The 27,238-nt window shown below is 42.4% G+C and overlaps 1 protein-coding gene across 20 annotated transcripts in view; it reads right to left on the reverse strand.

Moving 5' to 3' along the window:
• Positions 1-322: 322 nt before the first annotated feature.
• The window catches only part of LOC105496075 (catenin delta 1), a 58,584-nt gene continuing 31,668 nt past the window's right edge, over positions 323-27,238 (reverse strand). For 7 of the 20 annotated variants that reach the window (XM_011766130.2, XM_011766122.2, XM_011766120.2 and 4 more), the window contains 18 exons: positions 25,765-25,836; positions 24,110-24,262; positions 22,845-23,380; positions 17,607-18,070; positions 16,291-16,474; positions 15,328-15,445; positions 14,073-14,226; positions 13,629-13,646; positions 13,125-13,193; positions 11,540-11,667; positions 11,287-11,437; positions 10,356-10,548; positions 9,290-9,404; positions 8,018-8,105; positions 5,151-5,213; positions 3,997-4,103; positions 3,498-3,584; positions 323-3,199 (listed from right to left, as the gene is read on the reverse strand). In XM_011766130.2, the coding sequence (XP_011764432.2) occupies positions 3,188-3,199; positions 3,498-3,584; positions 3,997-4,103; positions 5,151-5,213; positions 8,018-8,105; positions 9,290-9,404; positions 10,356-10,548; positions 11,287-11,437; positions 11,540-11,667; positions 13,125-13,193; positions 13,629-13,646; positions 14,073-14,226; positions 15,328-15,445; positions 16,291-16,474; positions 17,607-18,070; positions 22,845-23,380; positions 24,110-24,226 (2,604 nt within the window). In that variant the 5' untranslated portion in view covers positions 24,227-24,262; positions 25,765-25,836 and the 3' untranslated portion in view covers positions 323-3,187. The remainder of the gene's footprint in view (positions 3,200-3,497; positions 3,585-3,996; positions 4,104-5,150; positions 5,214-8,017; positions 8,106-9,289; positions 9,405-10,355; positions 10,549-11,286; positions 11,438-11,539; positions 11,668-13,124; positions 13,194-13,628; positions 13,647-14,072; positions 14,227-15,327; positions 15,446-16,290; positions 16,475-17,606; positions 18,071-22,844; positions 23,381-24,109; positions 24,263-25,764; positions 25,837-27,238) is intronic. The other 13 variants (XM_011766134.3, XM_011766127.3, XM_011766126.2 and 10 more) reach the window with 5 other exon arrangements.

Below are 27,238 nucleotides of genomic sequence, written 5' to 3' on the forward strand. Positions count from 1 at the left end.
AATGGACCAATCCAGGAGGAAGAGAGAAGAGTAGGGTTTGTATATCTAGCTCAATGCAGTGAATAAGAACAGGGAAATAAAGTGTTGCTGACCAAGTAGCCAGGTTTTTCTACATAGATAAAAATCACCTCAAGCAGGGCTATCAAAACTCTTTGGAAAGTAAATTCTAAACAGCTTTTTGGCTTTGTACTTCCATCCTCTAGTCTAACACTACAATTGTTAGACACAAATCAAGCTTTAAAAGGTAGATTTCCTGGTCTCACTAGCCCATGAAAGTTTTCATACCCAAGTCCTAGTTCAATAAAACAAGACAGGACCATCATCAGAAGCAGCTATATAATTTTAATCTAAAGATTTGGGCATACAGAAAGCATTTCACATAAATTCTCTTTAGTCTTTAATTATATGACAGGACATAACGACCTCAGAAAAATAAGTCTCTTCCCATAGATCTTAACCCTTGGTCTCTGCAGCAAAGACAGTTCCTGGTAATCCAGGTAATACGGTCTGTAAAATATTAATAAATAAGCCTGTCTACTGACTTCTGACTAAAGGACTGCATATAGCCTGAGAAGCAACATTATGGCCCAGTGGTCAGTACTTATATACATGGGCCTTTCGATCCTACATTTTCCTATTAGGTAGTTGGGATTGGTAGTTTCTAATCTTCTAGTCCTAAGTGTTATATTTAAAGAGGGCTACATATTACAGTGGACCTTATTCAATGTTAGTTTTGTCAAATGTTGCAAAAGAATCCCAGTAATTAAAGTCATTAATTCTTTATGCTTCAGTTTCCTATCTCTTAAGTTAGCAATAAGCTCCCATGTTCAACGTCAGCCACATTCAATTTTTAAGAATCTTCAGAAGAAAAAAATGTTTCACATATAGTTAACAAGAATGTTGCTTAATAAGACTTGGGGCTGAGCTCAAAATAAATCCTGGTATAACCTCCTTCTGGTTGCTCTGGAAAGGACACTGATACATAAGGAAGTAACAAAGATGAAAAGCAGGGAAGAAATAACAGCTTGAAGTGAAGAAATGACACAGACCCCCCACATACACACTTTAAAAACTTTATTTATATAAAAAACTCATTTGTTTTTAAAAGCATTAACAAGACAGAAAGAAAAGAGAAAAGGTATGGAGCAGAACACAGGCCCCTTAGTAGTGTTCGGTGGGAAGGTGGGATTTTTGGTTCTCTGGAATTGAATGTTTAGTGTTTTTATAAACAAAAGAGGAAAAAAAAAGTTAAAGGTCCCCAAAAGCCCATGGCTGTTCTATTACCCACACCCCACCGAGAAAAAAGAGCACCAGGAAAAGACCAGAAGAGGACAAAAGAAATCAAGAGTGGAGCCAGGTCTGGATGGGGCAATTTCCCCTGTGCAGTATGCTCTTAGGGGTCACAGAGAGCAAAAGGCTCCTTTTTGCCAGAAAAGGTAGATGAAAGTGGGAAGAAATGGAAAGCGGGGAAAGGGTAAATGAGAAATTTTAATGCACGAGTAAAGGGGGTGGTGGGTTGTGCACTTTTCTCCTACCCCATAGCCTCAATATATAAGGGAAGGGGAAGAGAGGGATAAAGTTGCATGGAACAGAGCTTTTAGATTAGATTAAGGGGAGTAGAAGGCAAATAAGGAAAAGGATTAAAAATAATAATAATCATCAACCCGCATAGCAGCTGATTTCTCTAGCCCAACCTGCTAATTAATATATGCTAAAGTGAGAGGAGGCAATACTGGAGGGAGGGGACAATTGGGGAGACCACTTCCCTGTAACTCCTTCAGAGATGATGGTAAATTCTGGGCACCTAAGAAGTAAGAGTCACACCACTCACCTCCCTTACCAACCTTACTTTGAGATTCATCAGAATAGAATTTTGGCAAAATCCCACCCACATGCTGTTGAGCAAAAGCTTGCTATGACTGAAATCATGGCTATACCAATCCTCAGTGAAGAATCTGAGGTTCTCTAGGTCACTTCTCTTCTTTCTGCTATTTAGGGCCAATAGTAGGTAAGAAAGCAACAAAATATAATTTGCAAAATTATGAGAAATGAGACTGCAGAGGCAAAGAAAGGCACATGGAAGGGCGGGAGGAGATGCACCCCAGGCCAAAGGCACAAAGAAGAGGCAAAGCCAGGGGCAATCCCCACCTTGTAAGGGTAAAAGGGACAGGAGTTATGTACATCAAGTCCTTTAGTTTGCCAACCAATCCAGGGCAGAGGCAAGGGACAGGCCTATAAGGATAGGAAAAGGAGAAACAGGGGAGTGGGGAAGCCAGTTTCAGACTAATCGTTTCATGTACATTCCTACTAGCTCCTCCTAGAGGTCTTCTTCTTCCCAAAAACACATCTTTCTGCTCCTTCTCAACCAAAAGTCTTCCTTGACATTCTCCCCTTTCTATAGCCTCTTGGAAATGGCCAGGCCAACTCAGCAGACATATCACAGGGCGGGAGAAGTGGGTTAAGGACAGCCTCTGTTTAAGGGGCAGCAGCAATAGCCCAGGGTTGGCATGAGGCTTGCAGAAGAGATGGAGTCTGTAGGTTCTTGATGGTCCCTGCCTTGGAGATGAGGAGAGCAAGGTTTCTTAATCCCAGTTCTAGGAGACCTTCACTTACTCAAGGGTCCTTTGCCAGGTGGCATGTGCCAATGTTGCCGGCCTTCTTTGCTTCAAAAATAGCCATTAGGAATAAGGGAAGAGTTCACACTTTCCCCTCTCTAAAAGAAAATAAAAGTCCCTTCCCCACCAGGAAAAAAATCTTGATTAAGAATCATCAGTTTATCAGACTGCTGGACATTGCATATACAGCATGTAACTTCCAATTCTTCCCACGGCTTCCAGTGAAGATTGCTATTCTCTCCATCCCTCCCTCCACAAAAGGCCAAGAGTTCCAGGGAGAACTGGCAAAAAGAACTAATCTGCAGCAGTTTCTCAAAATATGCAAATAACTGAGTCAGGCTTCTTGGGAGAAAATGGAGAGAATGGGGGAGGGGGAAGCGTTGAGACAATTAAACTTCACCGGAAGAAGTTGGGAATTGATGGAAAGAAGGCAGCCACGTAGGGCTGTAAGGGCAGGAGGCAGCCTGGCAGTTGGCACAATAGTCCAGCGAAGAAAAAGGAAAATCATCAGTCAATTTCACCACCAAAAAATAAAAGTACATATAAGCCCAGATGGAATGGAGACAGTGGTGCTAAATCTTCTGCTGTGGAGAAAAAAGAGAAAGAGAGGATGTTAGCGGGGTTGGGATTAAGGAGACCCCCCCCTCAAAAAAAGCTGAGCAAATCTGGAAACAGGAAAGCAGCACATAATGGAGAATCAGATTACCAGCTGCATGTCCCAGACTCTTAAGAGGTAATAATCACAAAAGCAGAACCCCTCGAGCCCCATGTGGCTGAGACTAGTTAGCCTCTGGCCTGATCAGATCAGCGTGATTGACAAATTGCTGGCACACAGGAGCCTCCTTCCTCAAGGACAATCTTGGGGGTGACTGAAGGACATACCATGGAGGGGTAAGACACTTGGCCCCCCTCATCATCCAAAACCAACACATCCAACTCTTCCTCCAGAGATTCCTGCCCCTCGTCCTGCTGTGAACACATGCAATTTGTTAGTATAAGTAGAGACAGGAACCTCATGTGTGTGCCAGACCTGGGGAAACTCTGAAAATTTGTAAACTCAAACAAAACAAAATATAATAGTAAGAGAAGGGCAAAACATTCATAAACAGGGAGGAAGAGGAAAAAGGTAATGTTTGAAAATAGATCAGTTAGTGTTAGTCATATCAGTAACACTTTTACAGACATGCTTCCCCCATTTTGACCACTGCAGAATAACGGCCCATGAAATCCCAACATGAGTCAAAACCCTTACTTTTTCCTAAAAACCCCTACCAGAAAAGGATGCGATCTTTCTCTGTACTTTTTTTTGTATTTCACAAAACACATAGGATTCAAAATAGAACTAGCCTTAGACAGATAGCAGTATATAAAAAGAATTTACCATCAAGGGTGTTGTTCCCTTCAATGGCTCCATGTCGCCTAGATCCCCCGATCGATCCAGTGTTCTATTGTGGTCTCCTCTCTCATTTGGTGTGGAATAGTTGTTATCTGGTTAAAAAAAAAAAAAATTGTACGCAGAAATATGACATTCCCCTCTACTGTACAATATATATCAAGCAGATGGGTGTAATTAGGCACCACTGTTGGGAACTGAGCTTGCCAAATGCTCCAGAAAGGCACTGAAGTCTGATAGTCCCAACTTAAAGAACTTGAATCTGGCTGACCGCGGTGGCTCATGCCTGTAATCCTAGCACTTTGGGAGGCTGAGACGGGCGGATCACTTAAGGCCAGAAGTTCAAGATCAGCCTGGCCAAATGGCGAAACCCCATCTCTACTAAAAATATAAAAATTAGCCAGGTGTGATGGTGTACACCTGTAGTCCCAGCTACTCAGGAGGCTGAGGTATGAGAATCACGCCACTGCACTCCAGCCGGGAGTGAAAGAGTGAGACTCTGTCTCAAAAACAGAACTTGAATCTTGAATCTAAGATGGAAGGCAATATGTATAAAATACCCAGAATATGGCATAATAAAGCTAAACAAGAGGTCTGTCTGAAAATGGTATTGGAATTAAAAGAAGAGCAAGTGAAATATGCTGCAATCGTTAGAAAGGACCTGACAAGGGAGAACAGGACTTGAGTTAAACCTTTGGAGACAAAAAGAATTTGGAAAAGCAAAAGGGAAGGACATACCAGTAAGAGGTATTACATGAGCAGAATCAAACTACAGAGTGAAAAGACAGAATAGCAAGCAGAATAGTTAGGCAGAAACAGAATGTATCCATTCACTCCGGAGAAGGAGACTGGGGTAGGAATATAATGGGCTATAAGTTTAGGGACACAAACTTGAATGTGTAGTAACGGGAGAGGCATAGAAAGATTTCTGAAAACCTTTGAGCATGTAGGAATGTGAAAAAAGTAGACAGATCAGATTTTATTAAATTTCCTTACATACTTCAAAATGGAAATGATCAGCCAATGCTCTCCCAGGATGGTAAATGGTTAAGGGTGTTAGAAAAAAAACTGTAGAGCTAGACAGCTCTCCTTAGCCCAGTGAAATATTACTCCACATCCTTAGGCAGGAATTAATCACATACCTAGCGATTTTGTGTTTGATCCCATATTGCTCATCTGAATTTCTTCCCGATCAGGTTTCTTATCTGTATGAAGTCAGAAAGTTATCCATGTCAAAAACAATTCTTCAAAATCTGTCCACATCATGAAAATTGCTCTCTGGTCCTCCTTTCTTCCCTTCATTCACACTTCTACTTAGCACCAACTATGTACACCACAACGCCTGGATAATTTTTAAGTTTTTTGTAGAGATGAGGTCTCACTGCATTGCTCAGACTGGTCTCAAACTCCTGGGCTCAAGCGATCCTTCCACCTCAGTCTCCCAAAGTACTGGGATTACAGGTGTGAGCCATCACACCTGGCCCCTAGAGACTCTTAAATCAAAAAACAATTCCATCTAAACCAGCAGTTTTCAAATTATTTGGTCTCAAGGTCCTTTTACAGTATTGAGAATTATGAGGATCTAAAGAACCTTCATTGGTGTGAGTTATATGTATTAACTCTTACCATACTGAGAAGTTTAAAGTATCTATTTCACTTAAGTAAACTTATTACATGTTACCATAAACAATCTTTAATAAAATCCTTTACATTTTGCACATCTCTTTGAAGTTTAGCTTAGATTCTCATATCTGCTTCTGCATTCAATCTGTTGTGATGTTATTATAGTTAATGTATATCAAGAAAATCCAGCCTCACACAGATAAAAAGTTGGAAAAGAGAGGATGATTTTAAGTCTTTTCAGATAATTGTGGTTATTATTCTTTAATAGTATATTAACTAATAGTATTTTCTTAACGGTTGATAGTAATGTGGAATCTATAACTAACAATCTCTTCATACTGTTTAATTAAAATCCATCGGTCCTTCTTGCACTTTTAATGGATCAATTACCTATGTGCGATTTTGACATATGCATTTGTCACTTGCAAAATACTGCTTCAAGTTATCCAGATGTTCAAAATGCTAACACATAGCATTATACAATATTTTGAAATCACATTTGTTAATATCACTGTTCATTTCATTAGAAAAGTCTTTTTTAATTTTATTCATGTATTTTTTGAGACAGGGTCTTGCTCTGTTGCCCAGGCTGGAATGCAGTGGCACAATCATGGCTCACTGCAGCCTTGACCACCTGGGCTCAAGTGATCCCCCTGCCTCAGCCTCCCAAGTAACTGGGACTACAGGAATGTGCCACCATGCCTGGATAATTTTTTTGTACAGACATGGTCTCATTACGTTGCTCAGGCTAGTCTCAAACTCCTGGGCTCAAATGATCCTCCTGCCTCAGTCTCCCAAAGTACTTAAATTATAAGCATGAGACACTGCACTCAGCCTAGAAAAGTCTTTTCAGTATTGGGAAGTTACCAGGCTCACAGTAGCAAATAAAAGTTTTTCAAAACTACAATTTCCACTTGAAAGCTCAGGCAGCAAACACTGTGTTCTTTTCCTCAAAGCAACAAGCTTATCGCATTCATTTTTTGAGGAAATGTCTGCCAAATGCGCACATCTGAATAATCCCTTTGTCTACCAGACATTTTTTTCCAAGTAAAAATGGTGTTCCATTAAACAAAGTGGCTAGTGTGACTGGGTGCAAGATGTAATCCCAACACTTGGCCAAGGCAGGAGGATCACTTGACACCAGGAGTTCAAGACCAGCCTGGATAACATAGGGAGACCCCATCTCAAAATAAATAAATAAGCAATTAAAAAGTGGCTAGTCTAACTAGTAACTGAAACAATAACATAAGTACATTTCCTTAAGACAACCATCATGCTTTAATATGCTATTTCATCAGTACAGAATATTAAAAAGATGTATACTCAAGGGTAGAAAAATAATAAAAGTGATTTTTATTTTCTTATGAGATGGAGTCTCTACTCTGTTGCCCTGGCTGGAGTGCAATGGTGCGATCTCAGCTCACTGCAACCTCCGCCTCCTGGGTTCAAGTGGTTCTCCTGCCTCAGCCTCCTGAGTAGCTGGGATTACAGGGGTCTGCCACCACACCCAGCTAATTTTTGTATTTTTAGTAGAGATGGGGTTTCACCATGTTGGCCAGGCTGATCGTAAACTCATGACCTCAGGTGATCCGTCCTCCTCAGCCTCCCAAAGTGCTAGGATTACAGGCATGAGCTACCACACCTGGCCTGATTTTTTTTCTTCTCCAATTAAGTGAAAATGGCTCTCTGCTTTTACCTATGTGAGTGGCAATGAAGACTACAATGACTCATTCAGCTTTATGTCACTGCTAAGTCACCAGAAGCATCACTGCTTTCTGTGCCATAAGTACAAATGGTAACAGTCTTGGGACTCTCAGACCACACTTTAAGAACCAATAATCAAGGAAAAAGGCAAGTGTGATTAAGATAATAATGGTCACAATATACACTTCATGTGAAAAAGAAAAAAATTACAAAACAAAATATATAATTCATCTCAGAGGAAAAATGTGTTTGCTCACATGGTAAAAATGTTTAAAAAGATACAAGTGGTTTTCTCTGGATAATAGAAACAAGTGATTTTTTGTTATTTTTCTGATTGTTTATATTTTGTAATTTTAAAATAGTAATTATCTATTATAATATTCGGTATTAAATGGAAATTTAAAAGGAGAAAAAATAGAGAAAACAGACTAGAGTTCACTTTCCAGTGTTTTAAGTTCACAAGCAATGATAAGGGAATCACACTCAGGCTAATTACCTGTTTTGTTTTAATTTCTAATGCTTAGACCTACCCATTTCTGCATTAGGATCCTGGAGTGGAGAATTATTCCCCTCCCCCAAAAGACTACCCAATTCAGAAATAATATATATCCTATTTGTTAGTAAGCCACCTAGAACAGCAAGAGTGGCTAAAAGGAGAGGGTGTGCCTTCTGGATACTGCACCTGATTTTTGGTTCCGGTCAATGAGAGGGAGAGTACTATCATCGTATGAATGACTGCTCTGGCTTCGGGAAGCATTGTTTAGATTCACCTAGAGGCAAACACAAACGCAATAATATCACAGAATACTGAATTCACCCATATCTTATGCTCTAATGGGCATAAACCTCTAGGTTCCTATTCCCAAATAGAATTACAAAAAAGCAACTCATAAGAGTTGAATAAATAACCTAGATAGTGAAACAAACTAGGATATTATGGCTTCTATTTGTGTTCCAGAACAGGAGATTACAAAGGATCCAAATGTTGATACTATCAGAAGAAAATACAGTTTCAGAGAATAGTAAAAATTCTCTCAAAGGGCGATGGTAGATTTGGGCAAAAAGGCCATCATCCTTCATTATCACCTGCATCTAAAGTATGTTATGACGTAGAGGGATGCCTGAGCTGTGTCAGCAACAAATGAATTGTAGACACATCATCCTTTTGAGGAGTAAACCAAATGTTTTTTCTTTTTTTTTTTTTTTTTTTGAGACAGGGTTTAGCTATGCTGCCCAGGCTGGAGTGCAGCAGTGTGATTTCAGCTCACTGCAACCTCCACCTCCTGGGCTCAAGCGATCCTCTCACCTCAGCCTCCTGAGTTGCTGGGACTACTGGCAAATGACACAACTGGCTACTTATTTTATTTCTATTTTTGGTAGAGATGGGTTTCACCATGTTGCCCAGCCTGGTCTCACACTCCTAGGCTCAAGCAATCCACCTGCCTCAGCCTCCCAAAGTGTTCAAATTACAGGTTTGAGCCAACACGCCTGGCCAGATAATTCCTAATGAAGAAATATGGGTCAAAAATAGATTCAACATGAGGCCAGGTGCAATGGCTCACGCCTGTAATCCTAGCACTTCGGGAGGCCGAGGCAGGCAGATTGCCTAAGCTCAGAGTTCAAGATTAGCCTGGCCAACATGGTGAAACCTCATCTCTACTAAAAATACAAAAAATCATCTGGGTATGGTGGTGTGCGCCTGTAGTCCCAGCTACTGGGGAGGCTGATGCACAAGAATCACTTGAACCCGGGAGGTGGAGGTTGCAGTGAGGCAAGACTGCACCACTTCACTCCAGCCTGGGTGACTGAGTAAGACTCTGTCTCCAAAAAGAAAAAAAAAAATAGATTTAACATGATGGTGAAACAGCAGAAACCAAAGACAACAGAAGCATTATCCTGGGACCAAGAAAAAAAAAAAAAAAAGTAAAAGTCTTGGTCTCAAAAGTTACTATACCTGAAAGTCTGATTTCTTCCATCCTTCTTTCTCCAGTGGCTTCCGCAGTTCCTTATATCCCCAGATTGTTTGTAATACAAGTGCTGCTGCTCGAACTTCTTTTTCTGAGCGGTTCCTTTGGAGGAAAGTAACACCATATGGAATTTGGATATAAGACCAGGAAAAAAGCTTAGACCCTATATCGTCTAATAACATAAGAATATAAATGCCAGGGGCAGGGCATGGTGGCTTATGCCTGTAATCCCAGCACTTTGGGAGGCCAAGGCAGGTGGATCACCTGAGGTCAGGAGATGGAGACCATCCTGGATAACATGGTGAAACCCCATCTCCACAAAAATATAAAAAAGTAGCTGGGCATGGTGGCACACACCTGTAGTCCCAGCTACTCAGGAGGCTGAGCCAGGAGAATCGCTTGAACCCGGGAGGTGGAGGTTGCAGTGAGCTGAGATTGCACCACTGCACTCCAGCCTGGGTGACAGAGCGAGACTCTGTCTCAAACAAGAATATAAATGCCAAAATGGGTTAAATCAAATTTTTACCAAATCCTGTATTCTACCCCAAATAGTGACACAAAAAAAGTCTGACATAAGAGCCTATTAATTTATGGATCAACATCAAGACAGGTAATAGAGCAATAGCTCTTCACACTTTACATGTAAATAAGGGGAAATTTCCTTTTTTTTTTTTTTTTTTTTTTTTGAGATGAAGTGTCGCTTTGTCGCCCAGGCTGGAGTGCAGTGGCGCGCGGTCTTGGCTCACTGCAAGCTCCGCCTCCCAGGTTCACACCATTCTCCTGCCTCAGCCTCCCGAGTAGCTGGGACTACAAGCGCCTGCCACCACACCTGGCTAATTTTTTCTATTTTTAGTAGAGACAGGGTTTCATCATGTTAGCCAGGATGGTCCCGATCTCCTGACCTCGTGATCTGCCCACCTTGGCCTCCCAAAGTGCTGGGATTACAGGCGTGAGCCACCGCGCCCGGCTTCCTTTTTCTTAGTAACCAAAAGAAGGAAACAACTCCCCACTCACTCAAATTCTTCTGATTGTAATTTTAGGTGGTAAGCTCACCCTGATTTGTTGATCAACACCAGCTTCTCAATACCCTGTGTCTCTCGAAGCTTTTTGGCAGCCTCCAAGTTCTCGGCGATAACCTCATTGATAGTGTTCAAAATAGAGACCACAGTGTCCTCAGAGAAATTCCAAGAGGAATTCTGCTGTCCTCCTGGCAGATTCTTTACCAAGTTAGGAACAGCATGTTTACCTAGTCAGAAAGAATGTATACAGGGAGAAAAGATCAAGTCAGGTCATGAAGAGCCTTACATTATACTTAATTGCATTAATCATATCAAGTGTAGGTGCTGTCCATAAGAATCAAATTCATTATCCTATAGGATTATCATCTCAAAAGGGCTAAGGACCTGAAATAGCCATGGATTTACTGTCCTACCTATTCCTTTATTTCTTTTCTACTTCAACCACATTGAAAGTATAAATACTGTATATTAGATAAGCTACACAGTCCTTTCAGATACTCTAATGAAAATTATCTTGAATATTATAATAATTTGATAGAAGAGTTATTATGAATTTAAAATATAAATAAACAACTGGGCTCCGCTACTAACTAGCTACATTAACTCTGGGCAATTTACTTAACTTCCATGAGTTAAGTAATTTCCTTATCCTATAAAAAAAAATGGACCTTTGTAAAGTGGTGAGGATTAAATGAAAACACAGAAGCATTTAACAATGCCTAGTAACAAAGTAAGTGCTCAATAAATAATAGCAATTATTATTCTATTTTTGAAGAGTTGTCATTTGTTTGCTTTCCAAGAACCATTAAATTAAAACCCTTACCAACTCTCGCATTCATGAACTATGAAGCGGGGGAGGGTCCTTCCCTTCAGTCATTTCAATAAATTCAATAAATTATAGGCATCTGCTGGACTACAAACACTGTACTAAATTTTGAGGTAATAGTTAGCATTCAACTCCTCACCAATTAATTCTTTGTTGCGAGCATCCACAGCCAGGTTTCTCAGTGCTCCAGACGCAGCTTTCACCACCCGTTCATGTTCATTAGTCAGGAGGTCAGCTATGGCAGAAAGAGCCTTCTCTTGACGCAGAGCAGAGCGGATGTATCGACCATACTAGAATAGCACATAGAAAGGGGTAGAACAAATTACAAATGGCAGCAAACTAGTTATCTAAGTTTTCCCATCTCCAAATCCATTTTCTAAAAGGTACTTTACCGTCCAGCGCCCAGCACACAAATTCTGGATAGCTCCAGCTGAGGCTTCTAAGATGGCAGGAGTCTTGCTCTCCTTAAGAAGTGAGATGTATATCCGAACCACCTCTGGCTGAAATAAGAGCTCATAGCCTGCACAAAAGAGAAAAAGAAGGCAGAAGGTGCTAATCAGTACCAATAAACCAGGCTCTAGCTGGCTGGAGTTCAGCCTTAATACTCCCGATTGATGTTCTATACCATCAGGTTCCCTAAACTCTCTCACACTCTCTACAGCAAATTTAGAGGCCAAATTCCATGTCTTAAGAATAATGAGGCCAGGCGCAGTGGCTCAACACCTGTAATCCCAGCACTTAGGAGGCCAAGGCGGGCAGATCACGAGGTCAGGAGATTGAGACCATCCTAGCTAACACGGTGAAACCCCGTCTCTACTAAAAATACAAAAAATTAGCTGGGTGTGATGGCGGGCGCCTATAGTCCCAGCTACTCGGGAGGCTAAGAGCAGGTGAATGGCGTGAACCTGGGAGGCGGAGCTTGCAGTGAGCCGAGTTCACGCCACTGCACTCCAGCCAGAGTGAGACTCCGTCTCAAAAAAAAAAAAAAAAAAAGACTAATGAATCCATGGTAAGATTGGAACAAATATCAACTCATTATACTCAACTCCTCTCTTTCCTTCCTTCTTGCCTCCTCTCCCATAGCTTTGCCTTTGGTTCTACCATGAGCGCTCAGGGGCTCCATTTAGCTCATTGACAGCACTCAAGGTTAAAAATTCCTCATCTCAAATCAATTATTTCTAACTTAACCCAGTCATTCTTCCCATCTTTGCAATTACTACGACGGTCCATTACAGATTAAACGTTTATAATTTTTATATCCATGGAGAGCTGTGAACTTTGGACTCACTGTATTGATGAATATAAAGATCCAAATTTCTTATAGTAAAGTGTAAAAATTATCTTTTCTTTTCTTTTGGAGACGAGTCTCTATCTGTCGCCCACGCTGGAGTGCAGTGGCGCGATCTCAACTCACTGCAACCTCCGCCTCCCGGGTTCAAGTGATTCTCCTGCCTCAGCCTCCAGAGTATCTGGGATTACAGGCACCCGCCACCATGCCCAGCTAATTTTTGCATTTTTAGTAGGGACAGGGTTTCACCATGTTGGCCAGGCTGGTCTCAAACGCCTGACCTCAGGTGACCTGCCCGCCTCAGCCTCACAAAGTGCTGGGATTACAGTCATGAGCCGCCGCCCCCAGCCTAAAAAGTATCTTTCTTAGTAAAGGAGCTTCTTTTAAAAGTGAGGTTTAAGTCTCAGGCACTGTAGTGGTCATTTATGGTTCCCAAATTTCTGCTCTAGACTACCATCAGGACCTTATTCTATCCTCAAGTAACCTGAATAACTGCCTTAACAAGTAGTCCTTTGTAAGTTACTGCTGTAATACTATACAGCTTCCCAATACTTTCACAATCATTTCAGTCTGTAAGTTGGAAAAGAGAGGACAATAAACATATTACATAAAGTCTGCTGTTAAGTTACCAAATATCTTATCTTTGTACTATGTTTATGAGACCTTTGGAGACTGAGAAGATAACTTACCCCGAGCTGGACTCGTTCTTTTAGGGAAATCCACTGTGTCATTTGCTGGATCCTCTATGGGTTTTTTCCCTATAAAAACGAAAAAGGGCAGGAAAAGGGGTAAGTCAGTTTAAAATAGAAAAGATTCCACCTGGCACATTTTTCATTCTTCGGTCAGAACCTTTTGATCACAGATGCACCACGAGGGACAAAGGGCAGGTGGGGGCAACTTGTTCCAGCAGGGGACTATTCAGAAACAAGGATAGAAAACAGGCAGCAGATAGGTAAGATGAGGATGACCATTGTTGATGCTATTGTCCTGAGCTCTGATAATGGGGACTGCTGCCCAGAAACAGCATGCCATGAGCTATTAGCTCCAAAGAGCTAAACCTGTTTCAGTGTCTTCCTCAACTGAACTTTCCTACATGCATAGACAGGGAAAGGTTAGGCAAGGACATACTAGGGAAGCTAAAACCAAAACATGCAAATTAGAAGTAGATAAGCACCTTAAAAGACTCCACTCACCTCTGGAGAACCACTCATCTTCCAGTGCATCACCCAAGGCAGAAAGCAGAGAAGAGAAAAGAAATAAGAAAAATGCAGGAGAAAGACGTCAGCAGAATCATGGGCAAATAAGCAGGGAAGCACAGAGAAGAAAAGAAAAACACAGAAAATGCAAAGGACGTATGGGGAAGAAGGTCCCAGATTAGTTGAGTTCTCATTTTCCACTGCCCCACTCATTGATACCACCACCACCACCACCACCATCACCACCAACACACCACCACCATCACCCCACCACCAAACCTTGAATGAAGCACACAACACAGGAGAAGCAGCAAAGCAAAAAGACATCTGTAACCAGGCAGACTCCCATATTGCTTGCCAAGTATTTTGTATCTTAAGCTAAAGTGTTCCTTCCTTTCCCTGTCCCACAATAAAGATTAAGAAACAGGAACCAAGACTCACCTTTGCCCTTCTTGGCCCCAAAGCAACTGGCAGCATGTGGCCCAGTATTGTTGGCAACATTGGGAGCTGCCTCTTGGTAACGCTCTGCCTGTGGGATCTCCCGGTGAACTTGATATGATAAGTTCCGAAGGAGGCAAACACAGTTTTCTACAAGCTTAGGTACACAAGATAAAAGGGCCAATGAGAAAAAAGAATGTCTGTTGTGATTTCTCCACAGGTTTCCATGACTCAGGTATTAAAATGTTGATATTCAAATGCATAACCCAATCCATAACTTCTCAGGATGCCTCTTAAGCGCTCCAGGCTTCTTGAAATCCCTGTAGCCTCAGGCTAATGGAAGGCCCAACTATGGACTTATTGGCTTCTGCCACTATTTGGTGTGTGACTGAAACTTGGATCATCATTCTTACTACTTAGACAATGTACAATTTTGGAAGACAGCTAAGCAGCTTTAAAATATATAGGTGACAGATTTTTAAAAAAAGAAAAAAAAGCTGGGCACAGTGACTCACACCTGTAATCCCAGCACTTTAGGAGGCTGAAGCAGGTGGATCACCTGAGGTCGGGAGTTCAAAACCAGCCTGGCCAACATGGTGAAACCCTGTCTCTACTAAAATACAAAAACTAGCTGGGCATGGTGGCAGGTGCCTATAATCCCAGCTACTCAGGGGCTGAAGCAGGAGAATCGCTTGAACCCAGAAGGGAGAGGTTGCAGTGAGCCCAGATCATGCCAATGTACTCCAGCCTGTGCGACAGAGCCAGACTCCAACTCTAAAAACAAACAAACGAACAAAACACATGTTTTCTTTTAAGTTGAATGCCCACTTTAAGGAGTAGGGGCTTGGCTGGGCACAGTGGCTAACACCTGTAATCCCAACACTTTGGGAGGCTGAAGTGGATGGATCACGTGAGGTCAAGAGTTTGAGACCAGCCTGGCCAACATGGTGAAATGTACTAAAAATACAAAAATTAGCTGGGCGTGGTGGTGCACGCCTATAGTCCCATCTACTTGGGAGGCTGAGGCACGAGAATCACTTGAACCCAGGAAGCGGAGGTTGCAGTGAGCTGAGATCACATCACTGTACCCCAGCCTGGACAACAGAGTAAGACTCTGTCTCAAAAATAAGGGGTAGGGGCCAGTAAAAATAGTTAACATTACTTGAAAGCCTGAGATGATAGGTCTCTGACCTACAGATACTTCATAGTTCTGGTGAATGGAATTCACTCAGTCATTAAAGGTAAGACAAGCACTTACCTTGCTGTCTGAATCCTTCTGCCCAATCTCAGCCTGAACAATGAAAATGAGGGCATCAACTAAACCATCACATTCCCGAAGTTTCCGGCGAGCTTCACTCCTCTCTGAGCTTACATTCCTGAGGGGAAACCAGAAGCTTCAAGATGACTCAAATCCAGAAATCCTCCCTTAAATATCCCTCAACACCTACAAGATTCCTGAATATTTTTTTCTACTCACTATAATAGCGAATACTTATCATAAGCAAGGTACTGCAGTTCAGAGAAAGTTGATTAACAGTCCCCGCCTTCTGAATGTCTGTATCACTGTGGGGTAGGGGTTAATGATATATACCAGATGCAGTAATTCAAGATGGAATATACACTTCTTGTATGGAAGTATAATACATACGTAGAACAGAGCACACAGAGGTGTATTCCAAAGAGAGACAGCTTATATAGCAGCATGTATAGGATATAAAAATAAGTCAGGAAAATTTTAATAAAATAAAGGCACTTGAGTTTAACTACAAAAAGATAAATAAGAAGAGAAAGGCATTCACGGAAAGAACAGACCTTCCTCACCCATGCCCTAACCTCCTAGTGCTCTGTACCCCTTTTGCTGCATTTATCACAGCCTGACTTGAAATACAGATAACTAGGGCAAGGACACAGACAAGTCCAGGACTAGACCACCTTACATGTGGTAGATGCTGAACAAAAGCTTACCAAAGTAGATGAACAAAGTCAAAGAGGCATAAAAGTGAAGAGGATGTGTGGGGAACAGCAAGAAAACTGACATAGGTACATGTGGTACGCATAAGAGAATAGCAACAAAGGTAGAAAGACAGGTTGGAGTTACAGTATGCAATACAGATAGGAATGGAGGCTAAAGAATAGGCTAAAGAATTTTAATTGTTTTTTAAGGAAATTTAAGTCAGTCCTCAAAAATTCACCTTCATATTCTCAAAGCCCCTATTGTTACCTAAGGCAGCCAGCTGTGTTGGTGAGCACCGATTCCCACTCAATATGGCGTGGCTTACAGTCTTCATTAGGTTCCCGCTCCCAACCAGAATGAGGAATGATCACTTCATCTGTCAAGGCATGCAGTGCATGGTCCACAATCTCCATTTTGATTGAGTCATGGGATGAAAGATTCCACAGGGTTCCTGGAAGAGACAACTCATCAGATGGCTCTTGAGCATTCAAGACAACATGTCTGAAGAACATCAAAGAGAATCCCCTATTATATCATTTCTCAGTCTTCCCCAGTGACCAAATACCTTGTAGTAATATTCAAGTTTTGTTTGTGAACCTCAGCAAGAAACATGTTCTACATTACAGCTCAAAATAAACATACAGATCATGAAATAAGGTTTTGTAAAGCAATATTTAACGATAAGCAATGCTCTCCGATCTATCTATACCAGAGTTTTTCAACCTCAGCACTACTGACATTTTGAGCCAGATAATTCTTTGCTATGAGGAGCTGTCTTGTCTATTGCTGGATGTTTAGCAGTATACCTAGCCTTTACTCACTAGATGCCAGTAGCACTCCCTCTCCCCTGTTCTAAGTTATAACAACCAAAAACATCTCCAACACTACAAATGTCCGAATGTCCTCAGGGCAGGGCAGGCAAAATGGCCCACAACTGAGAAGCAATGGTCTATATTACTTTTTCTTTATTCCTTTCCCTTGGAATGCTGATTATGCTCCACAAAATTGTGTTTTATTCACTAATGGATCACACAAATAGATCACAACCCACAATCTGAAAAACTACTGCTCTAAATAAAGCAAGGACCACAAGCTTAAATGTCTATATGGGCCAAGCAGGTGAGTCAAGAGAGGAAGATATTTAAAAGAAATTACAAGCATGTGAAAAAAGAGCAGTTGACAGCTCCATGTTTGGGAAACAACATCCTAAACGGCTGTAGTTGGTCAGATAATAGAATGTGTTGGAGATTAGTGTAAATTAGAGAACACATGCTCCAATCAGTTCAGACCAAATACTGCTAGGAAAGAAAAGAGATCCATTGTTAACAACTTTTCCACATTTTTAATAGAAGCCAAGAATCTGGAATTTTAAGTGAAATCTTCTGAATTTTAAACATCAGCAACCAGTTCTTTAAAATTTCAAAAATGCTGTGTGATCCAAACAAATCTGTGAGATGGATTTGACCCAAGGCCACCAGTTCACAACCTTTCATCAAAAGTAAAAGGTCTGGAAATCCCTCTAGTTCTTAACATCACTAGAGAGTAACAGTGACTTAGCAATTTTCCTTAGGCCTAGAACTCACCGGTAATAACTTCAGTAAGGTCCATATCACGAGCCTTTCGGAGCAATCGCACAAGGGCAGGCACACCATCACAGTTTTTTATGGCAATCTTGTTATCCTGGTCACGTCCAAAAGAGATATTCTTGAGAGCTCCACAGGCTCCAAGGTGCACTTCCTTTTTGGGATGGTCTAACAATCCCACCAGTACTGGGATGCCCTTGAGCTTCCGCACGTCAGTCTTCACCTTGTCATTGCGGTAGCATAAGTGTTGCAGGTATGCAGCTGCATTGGACTTGACAGCATCCAAGCGGAATCCAAGCATGGCGATCACCTCTGGCAGCTCTGGCTGTCTCCAATTAGGAGGTGGGGGCCCTCCTTTGCGCAGGCTATCCAAGCTTGCTAAACTTCCTCGCTCATGCTGGGCCAAAGGAGCCCAATAGTATTGATCCGATGGCACCTCCTCACCAATCATGTCTTCGTAGCTCCTGAGAAGTTTTGGAATAACCAAGAGAATACATCAAGTCATTATGGCTAGCTTCCTGGATATTCCCATTACCCTCATCTGCAAAGCAGGATTAACTGGAGTTTCAGTGTGCTCATCTTCTCTCTCCTTTGCATGAATAATATACTGATCAATTTTCCTCAATGGGTTAGGAAAAATAAAAGGTAATAATCTTAAAGGCACCTACAATTTAATTAAAACTACACTTTTTTCTTTGAAGTCTGCAGGCTTAGAAAGTAACAAGCATTCAGGAGAGGCTAATCAAAAAGAAAGAACCAAATCCTTATTATTTATCATTTACTTGAATGATACCTGACAGCTATTAACTTTTCTAGGTAGAGATCAGGATAAACTCTCAAAAAGCAGAATTAACCAAAGCAACTGACTCAATGCCACAGAAGTCTGAGAACAGTTCCTTAACCAAACAGGAAATTAGGCATTTACACACAGGAAACAACTGGCGGGTTAAGACCTTTAAATGCATTTCATATTTAAGCTTCTCCTTATCCTATTTTGGAAATTATAAAAGATGGATTGATAGAGAAAAACTAATAAAGGGCTTCCTGCTACATTATAGGAGGATCTGGGTTTGGTAGTGATGAGGTATAAACTTGAAAAGTAATTTTCACAGTCATCCCAAGGTCATGTCTGCTACTCAACAAATGTGTTAGCGGTAAGATTCCATCCTCCAATTTCTAAAGACAGTACCTCCAGTTCTTTCAAAATTGAGCCTATTCACCAACATCACATTTGGGAAGCCCAGCCACTAGGAACAGAGAAAGCAATTGAAAGTAAGAAAAATCAAACCAGGAGACAATTCTTCCTGTTTCAGTACTACCAACAACCACTAGAGGGTGAGTCTGTCACACTATTATTTATTCATAACTACCAGGAAGAAAGAAACCCATTATCTGTGAGCTCATCTCTTCTGGCTCCCACAGGAGAGGAGAATCTATTGTGTGGAGCTCTCCAAATAAGCCCTTGTTTGTTCTACAAAACCACTCCCACTGTCACCAAATACTCAAAGTTGCCCTGAGCAGAAGGGCTGCCTCACAGGTATCAACATCAACTATGCAACAGTGATTCAGATGGACAAAGTATTTAGTAAAACATGACCAAGATGGTCTTAAAATAACACGGAAACAGGACCAGGCGTGGTGGCTCACATCTGTAATCCCAGCACTTTGGGAGGCTGAGGTGGGCGGATTACCTGAGGTCAGAAGTTCAAGACCAGCATAGCCAACATGGCAAAACCCTATCTCTACTAAAAATATAAAAATTAGCTGGGCGTGGTGGTGGGCACCTGTAATCCCAGCTACTTGGGAGGCTGAGGCAGGAGAATCACTTGAACCCAGGAGGTGGAGGTTGCAGTGAGCCGAGATCGCACCACTGCGCTCCAGCCTGGGCAACAGAGCAAGACTCCATCTCAAAAAACAAACAAACAAACAAACACAGAAACAAAATGAATAGCTTAGATAGCTAAGTTTTAAAAGTAGGCTATTGAGCAGTATGTTAAGATTCCCTTTTTGTAGAGGGAAAATAGGATACAGTTACATGTACAATAAAAAAACCTCAAAGGATATGCACCAAAATGTTAACAGTGGTTCTTTATTAATAGATGGTATGCTTTTCTGGGTTTTTCAGGCTCCGTATTGAACATGCTTAACCTCTATTATTAATATACAAAATTATAAGAACAATTACCATAACCAAAATTTCCAAATAACTCTATCTTATATCTTTTTCTATATAGAGGCAGTGGATTGGGCATTCTTTCCTCTGTTTTACAAGTAACAAAGCTGTGCCCAGGAAGACCAAATGACTTGCTTGAGGCTACTTAGCTAGTGGCAAAGGCACAACTAGAACCAAGGTCTCAGGGTTCAGTGCTTTTTCCACTAATCACTGCCTCACTGTTTAAGTTTGACCTCGTATTACTCTTCTAGCCTGGAACAGGAAGCAGCAAATATTCTTGCTAGTCAAGCAGGTTTCCAAGTCCATTGCTACCCTGGAACAAACCCAAGAACGGCCCAAAACTCTATGTGAACTAGCACAACTAGGGACGGCAGAGAATGACCTGGCCACCCACACCCATCTGGGTCCAATCACTCTTTACTAATGAGGAAGTTAGAAAAAGCAGACTTGCAGTAGAGCCAACACCCTGGACAGACTGCTTCAATGATGGCTGTTATCTACCACTGTTCTAGGTTGCACCAGCCGAGGTCTGGTGCTCCTGGAGGAATAAAAATGACTCACATGGGAGTTGGATTAGCTATCCAAGACACCTGAAAGGTGAGTGACTCAGTCTTAGATAATGGGGCCTCTACCCCTGGGCCCAGCCCTGTTCACTCTTAACCAAAGCTACCTAATATATGAAGAAAATTAGCACCAAGGCATTTGCTTTAAAAGGTCATGACCCCATATAGAGAAATTCAGCAACAGCTGCTAGGATATCCTTACCATCAAGACAACCATAAATCATCCCTTGTTTCTTACCATTTCTCTTTGCGTGGAAAACACTGTTTCTAATTTATTCTGAAGCAGCATTGGCAGCCCATGGGCCAAACCTGTTTTTGTACACCCCCAGAATGCTTTTTATATTTTTAAAAGATTGTTTGAAAAAAAGAACAACAACATATGACAAAGATGATACATGGCCTGCAAAGCCTAAAATAGTTCTACATGGTCCTTTCCAGGGGTCTGTCGATCCCATTCTAAAGCATTCTCTCAAGGCAACAAGGCAAACCATATACCAGTCCAAACATCAATCACTCCTTTTTCACATCACCAAAGAAATCTCCAGGGACAAGTAGTAAAGTCAGAGTAGGCAGCTGCTTAGTGACCTTTCAGAGTGTTGCTAATGTACCCCCCAACCCCCACTCAAGGATGCCACCACAATTTCACTTTACAATCAAATAATAAGACCCTAAGCACAGAATGTCAAGGCCCTTGTGAGGTCAAAGTTTGTTTTTAACTTTGGGATTAAAAACACCACAAGAAAGTTCTTATATATATCCTTAACTATCTCTTTTGGTCCTGTATTCCTAAAACCTTCAACTCTGATTTGTTTTGTTTTGAGACAGTCTCACTCTGTTGCCCAGGCTGGAGTGCAGTGGCGGCATCTTGGCTCACTGCAGCCTCTGCCTCCCAGGTTCAAGTGATTCTCCTGCCTCAGCCTCCTGAGTAGCTGGGACTGCAGGCACGAGCCACCACACCCGGCTAATTTTTGTATTTTTAGTAGAGACAGGGTTTCACTATGTTAGCCAGGATGATCTTGATCTCCTGACCTCGTGATCTGCCCGCCTCAGCCTCCAAAAGTGCTGGGATTACAGGTGTGAACCACCATGTCCGACTGACTCTGTTCTTAATACCAAACCAGAAGCTAAAGAAATTCCCAAGAAGAAGTGAGCAAGAATTCCATGGCCCCAGACATCAGAATCCTCTGCCTAACACCAAAAAGGGGTCACATCTTAGCCAGAAACAGCAAAAACTTGAGCATAGAAGCAGAAGCAAAATTCAGTCTTCAGGACACAGACTAATAACAATCACAAGTTGTTTTCTTTTTTTTTTGAGATGGAGTTTCGCTCTTGTTGCCCAGGCCGGAGTGCAATGGCACGATCTTGGCTCACCACAACCTCCGCCTCCCGGGTTTACATGATTCTCCTGCCTCAGCCTCCTGAGTAGCTGGGATTGCAGGCATGTGTCACCATGCTCAGCTAATTTTGTATTTTTAGTAAAGACGGGATTTCTCCATGTTGGTCAGGCTGGTCTCGAACTCCAGACCTCAGGTGAGCCACCTACCTAGGTCTCCAAAAGCGCTGGGATTACAGGCATGAGCCACTGTGCCTGGCCCATATATTCAAATTATAGAAAACAACTTGTGGACCAGGCGTGGTGGCTCACGCCTGTAATCCCAGCACTTTTGGAGGCCAAGGCGGGTGGATCACCAGAGGTAAGGAGTTTGAGACCAGCCTGGCCAACAAGGTGAAACCGCATCTCTACTAAAAATATAAAAGTTAGCCGAGCGTCATGGTGCTTGCCTGTAGTCCCAGCAACTAGGGAGACTGAGACACGAGAAACACTTGAACCCAGGAAGTGGAGGTGGCAGTGAGCCAAGATGGCGCCACTGCACTCCAGCCTGGGTGAAAGAGGAAGACTCTGTCTCTAAAAAATAAAATTAGAAGTCCGGGCGCGGTGGCTCACACCTGTAATCCCAGCACTTTGGGAGGCTGAGGCGGGTGGATCACGAGGTCAGGAGATAGAGACCATCCTGGCTAACACGGTGAAACCCCATCTCTAATAAAAATGCAAAAAAAAATTAGCTGGGCGTGGCGGTGGGCGCCTGTAGTCCCAGCTACTTGGGAGGCTGAGGCAGGAGAATGGCGTGAACCCGGGAGGCGGAGCTTGCAGTGAGCCGAGAACGCGCCACTGCACTCCAGCCTGGGCGACTGAGCGAGACTCCGTCTCAAAAAAATAAATAAATAAATAAAAAATAAAATTAGAATATATTATTTTCATTTAAAAAATTATATATATAGTTATATTATACAGATATACATTTATATTTTATATATATAGCAAGTCAATACTAAGCCAAGTCAGAAAAGGGAAAAATGGGGTAGCCTTTCACCCCAAAAAAAAGCAGAGGGGAGGAGGCCACAAGTATCTCTGATCCCAAAAAGCTCTTAGAAGTTGAAGGAAAAGCTACCCCTTACCCCTGGTTTTGGAAAAACCCTTTTCTCTTCCCTATTCCTACCTACCTGAGGCGCCGACGAGGGTCAGAGGGTGTCCCAGTCCGACGGGCAGTGCCATAATCAGACATCATACCATAATCCAGGTCATCATAGCCCATACTACGCTGGTCATCCTCTAGCCCATAAGGCTCTGGATGAAAGCGATGCAGATCCACGCTGCTCCCACCTACCCGAACCTGGGGTTGGGGCCCATACACATCCTGTCTACTAGGTGCCCGGTAGCCTTCCATGCTGGGCCTATACCGCTCCTCAATGCGGGTCACCCGGGACAGACTGCCATAGTTATCACTGCCACCTGGATAACCATCTTCATAGTGGCGGCTATAACCATCAGGAGGGTAGTGGAAGTTCCTAGGAAGGGTAGCAGTGCCGGCTTGCCCCACATAGGGACCAGGTCCCCCATTGCCATTCTTGCGGAAGTCACGACCCAAAGTCTGGATATAGTTGTTAGAAACTGATGAAGCATCCACAGGCAACCCGTCTGGTCCCATAGCAACTGGCTGTACTGTCCGTGTTGTCACAGTCTTCACTACTTTCTTGACCTGCAAGTAGGAAACAAGAAAAAGAAAAACTAATTAAGGAAGTGAGCAATTAAATTCTTCTTTTTTTTTTTTTTTGGAGATGGAGTCTTGCACTGTTGCCCTGGCTGGAGTGCAATGGTGTGATCTCAGCTCACTGAAATCTCTGCCTCCCGGGTTCACGTCCTTCTCCTACCTCAGCCTCCCGAGTAGCTGGTATTACAGGCACACACCAACACACCTGGCTAATTTTTTGTGTTTTTAGTAGAGACGGGGTTTCACTATGTTGTCCAGACTGGTCTCGAACTCCTGACCTTCCGCCCACCTCCACCTCCCACAGTGCTAGGATTACAGGCGTGAGCCACCGTGCCCAGCCATGAACAATTAAATTCTATACCACACTAAAAGAAACAAACCTTTACATCCCTAGGACACTTTACCTAGAAATGCCTTAAGGCCTACCATCTATCTTTCTTTCCATCCTGTAGGAAGTCCCCAAGTAGGAAAATTGCCCTGACAGTAACTATGCCTATAAGGGAAGCTACTATAGACCTTGATATACCTTCTCTCTTCCCTATGCCATTAGATTTCCCCATATCTCTTCATCCTTTCTATCTGGCCAGAGATCACTTTATGCAATCAGATCAAAAACGGCATATCAGTCCTCCATTTTAATTAAGTGCTTAACTCCTCCCCTAATAGAGAATAAAAGACCTCTTATCACTTCCAGATCTTACACACGTCTTAGTTTACCGTGGTCTCTGTGCGCCGAGTGGTCCCATCATCTGAGGTCTCCACAGAGACGACAGACATGGCTCCCTCAGGATCCTCCTCCGTGTAGGTCTCCACAATCTGCCCCGGCTCCTGCATCCTGGGGATGGTGCTATATAGAAGGTGACTGTGATCCTATATGCAAAAGAGAAAAGAGAAGGAACTATTATTAAGCACTATGTATTAACAAGCCATCCTAATAAGAAGCGTAAGTAGTGACCCTGGAAACAGGGACTCCTCATGCATCTTCTATAGGCCTCAGGATTTTTAGATGGGTGGCTGTCATCTTTTGAACTTGTACAAAAGGACAGCAGACATAATTTCCCAGTTGTAGTCATTTAATAAACATGAACTGAGTTAATTATAGCCACACCAACATCCAAGTGACAGACAGTAGATTTAACTTCCCAGCTGTGGTCATCTAAGGGAACATGAACTGTGTTAACTGCAATTTCATCTATATCTGAGTGACCCCTCAAAAGAGCAGCTCACCCAATAAATAAATAACTTTTATTTATTTATTTGAGATAGGGTCTGACTCTGTCACACAAGCTAGAGTGCAGTGGCATGATCATAGCTCACTGGAGCCCCAACCTCCCAGGCTCAAGCAATCTTACCATTTCAGCCTCCTAAGTAGCTAGAACTACAGGCTCATGCCACCATGCCTGGCTAATTTTTTTTTTTTTTTTTTTTTAGAGACAGGGTCTCACTATGTTGCCCAGGCTGGTCTTGAACTCCTGGGCTCAAGCAATCCTCCAGCCTCAGCCTCCCAAAGTGCTGGAATTACAGGAATGAGCCGACCATGCCTGGCCAAAATAAAGAATTTTTTTTTTTTTTGAGACGGAGTTTTGCTCTGCCTTGGCCTCCCAAAGTGCTGGAATTACAGGCATGAGATGCCGTGCCCAGCCTAAAATAAAGAACTTTTTTTTTTTTGAGATGGAGTTTTGCTCTTGTTGCCCAGGCTGGAGTACAATGGCATGATCTCAGCTCACCACAATCTCCACCTCCCAGGTTCAAGCAATTCTCCTGCCTCAGCCTCCCGAGTAGCTGGGATTACAGGCATGTGCTACCATGCCCAGCTAATTTTGTATTTTCAGTAGAGATGGGGTTTCTCCATGTTGGTCAGGCTGGTCTCGAACTCCTGACCTGAGGTGATCTGCCCACCTCAGCCTCCCAAAGTGCTGGGATTACAGGCGTAAGCCACCATAGCTGGCCAAAAATAAAGAACTTTTAAGACAAACCTGAAAATCCCAGTAAGAGCCATCTTTTGACTGGCTTTATGTTACTCTTCAGATACTATCTAAAAGGCTCAAGACCAGCCAGATTTTAGGTAGCGTTTTCTGCTGCAGAGTAGAAGCCTACTGTCTCTAGAAAAGAAACGCAGTACTTAGGGATCAAATGGGATGGCAGTGGGGAAAAGGAATAGTCATAAAGATCAATGGTCATTAAAATTCATTTCAAAACAAAACTACATATATACTTTGGACCTCCACTTCTTTGTTTTCATAAATGAAAGAAACTAATTGACGAGTGTGTACAATGTGCCAGGCACTTTACAAGACACAAATATGCTCTTATAGGCTGGGGAAATAAGAAAATACGAATGAAGCAACCCACGTCTTGAGCCAAAGAATTACCTGGGGTCCGTTGAGTTTCAAATCTGAAAATTTCTGTCTCTCAAGGTCAGCATCGCCCACAAACCGGCCGTTCTGAAACACAGTCCACAAGAAGACAATTCATTTTGTGGCCTTCTTTTGCTCTACCAAACACAAATGATCTTTTTTTCAAACAGAAAGAGGGCTTTCAAGAAGATATGTGTGGCCTGGAGTCCTTGTGTCAGTACTCATAAAAGAACCATATCACTCTTTAGTCTTAGCACTTTCCTCAAAATTGAAAATCAGGCCTGGAACTCTGGCAGACAGGGTCTCTGGAACATAAGAACGTAAGCTCCATGAGGGCAGAGGGTTTTTGGGATTAGTTTAGTGATATATTCCCTAGTGCCTTGAGCAGTGCCTGCACATAACAGGTGCTCAAAAACTATACGCTGAATAAACAGTACAGACCTAGATAATTTCCCCTACATGCAACCTTTTTGGAAAGCCATAAAAATGTAAGGAAAGTTGGAAGGGCTAAGTTGGGGAGTTTACAAAGAGCTTTATAGTCTCATGAATCTTCATGCAGTACTACCACTGGAAACTCCCATTCCCGGCAGCTTTTTAAAGAAAGAAGCAAGATGGCTATCATGTCCTAATGTAAAAAATAGAAATTTAATTAAAGAAAAAAGCAAGAGATACGAGTCTCCCTTTCCAAGTATAAAAACAAGCACCCCAACTCCTCTCAAGAAAAGAGAAGGCTCAACATCTTTACCAACAATTATTCGAGCCACAGAATACATTCCAAAATGTCATCCAGAAGTTGCTCTGTCTTAAGCAGCAGGAAATAATCTTTATACCACATAAAAATGTATTTGCCTGCTCCTCTTCCAGCAGAACAGTGAGATCCAACCACTTTGGGAGACTCTTCCTCCACCCCACTCCCATTACATAGAGTGTAATGCTGCAGGGAGAGGAAGTTAAACATTACTTTCAGGAAGAAGGAAGGGTGTGGTTTTACTGCTAAGCAGAAGTTAAAAATAAGAGAGAAACCACATACTGAATCCTGGAATTCCCCATGACCTCCAAACCTGAGCAGTCCTGCTTTCCTCTTTCAATATAATTTCATACCTAACTTTCTATTGTAGTTCCTGTAAAAATCCCAGGAACACTGTAAGCATGCTGCCTCCCTCAGATTCCTTGATCCTCCAATTGGAATTCTGTTCTTTTTGCAAGGTTCCTCAGTATGAGGGACTTTCTCTATCTTAAAAAAAAAAAAAAAAAAAAAAAAAAAATTAGCCGGCCAGTGCAGTAGCTCACGCCTGTAATCCCAGCACTTTGGGAGGCCAAGGCAGGCGGATCACAAGGTCAAGAAATCGAGACCATCCTGGCCAACATGGTGAAACGCCATTTCTACTAAAAATACAAAAATTGGCTGGGTGTGGTGGCACGTGCCTGTAGTCCCAGCTACTCGGGAGGTTGAGGGAGGAGAAACGCTTGAACCTGGGAGGCGGAGGAT

Source organism: Macaca nemestrina, chromosome 12 (genome assembly GCF_043159975.1).
Source record: "Macaca nemestrina isolate mMacNem1 chromosome 12, mMacNem.hap1, whole genome shotgun sequence".
NCBI lineage: Eukaryota > Metazoa > Chordata > Mammalia > Primates > Cercopithecidae > Macaca > Macaca nemestrina.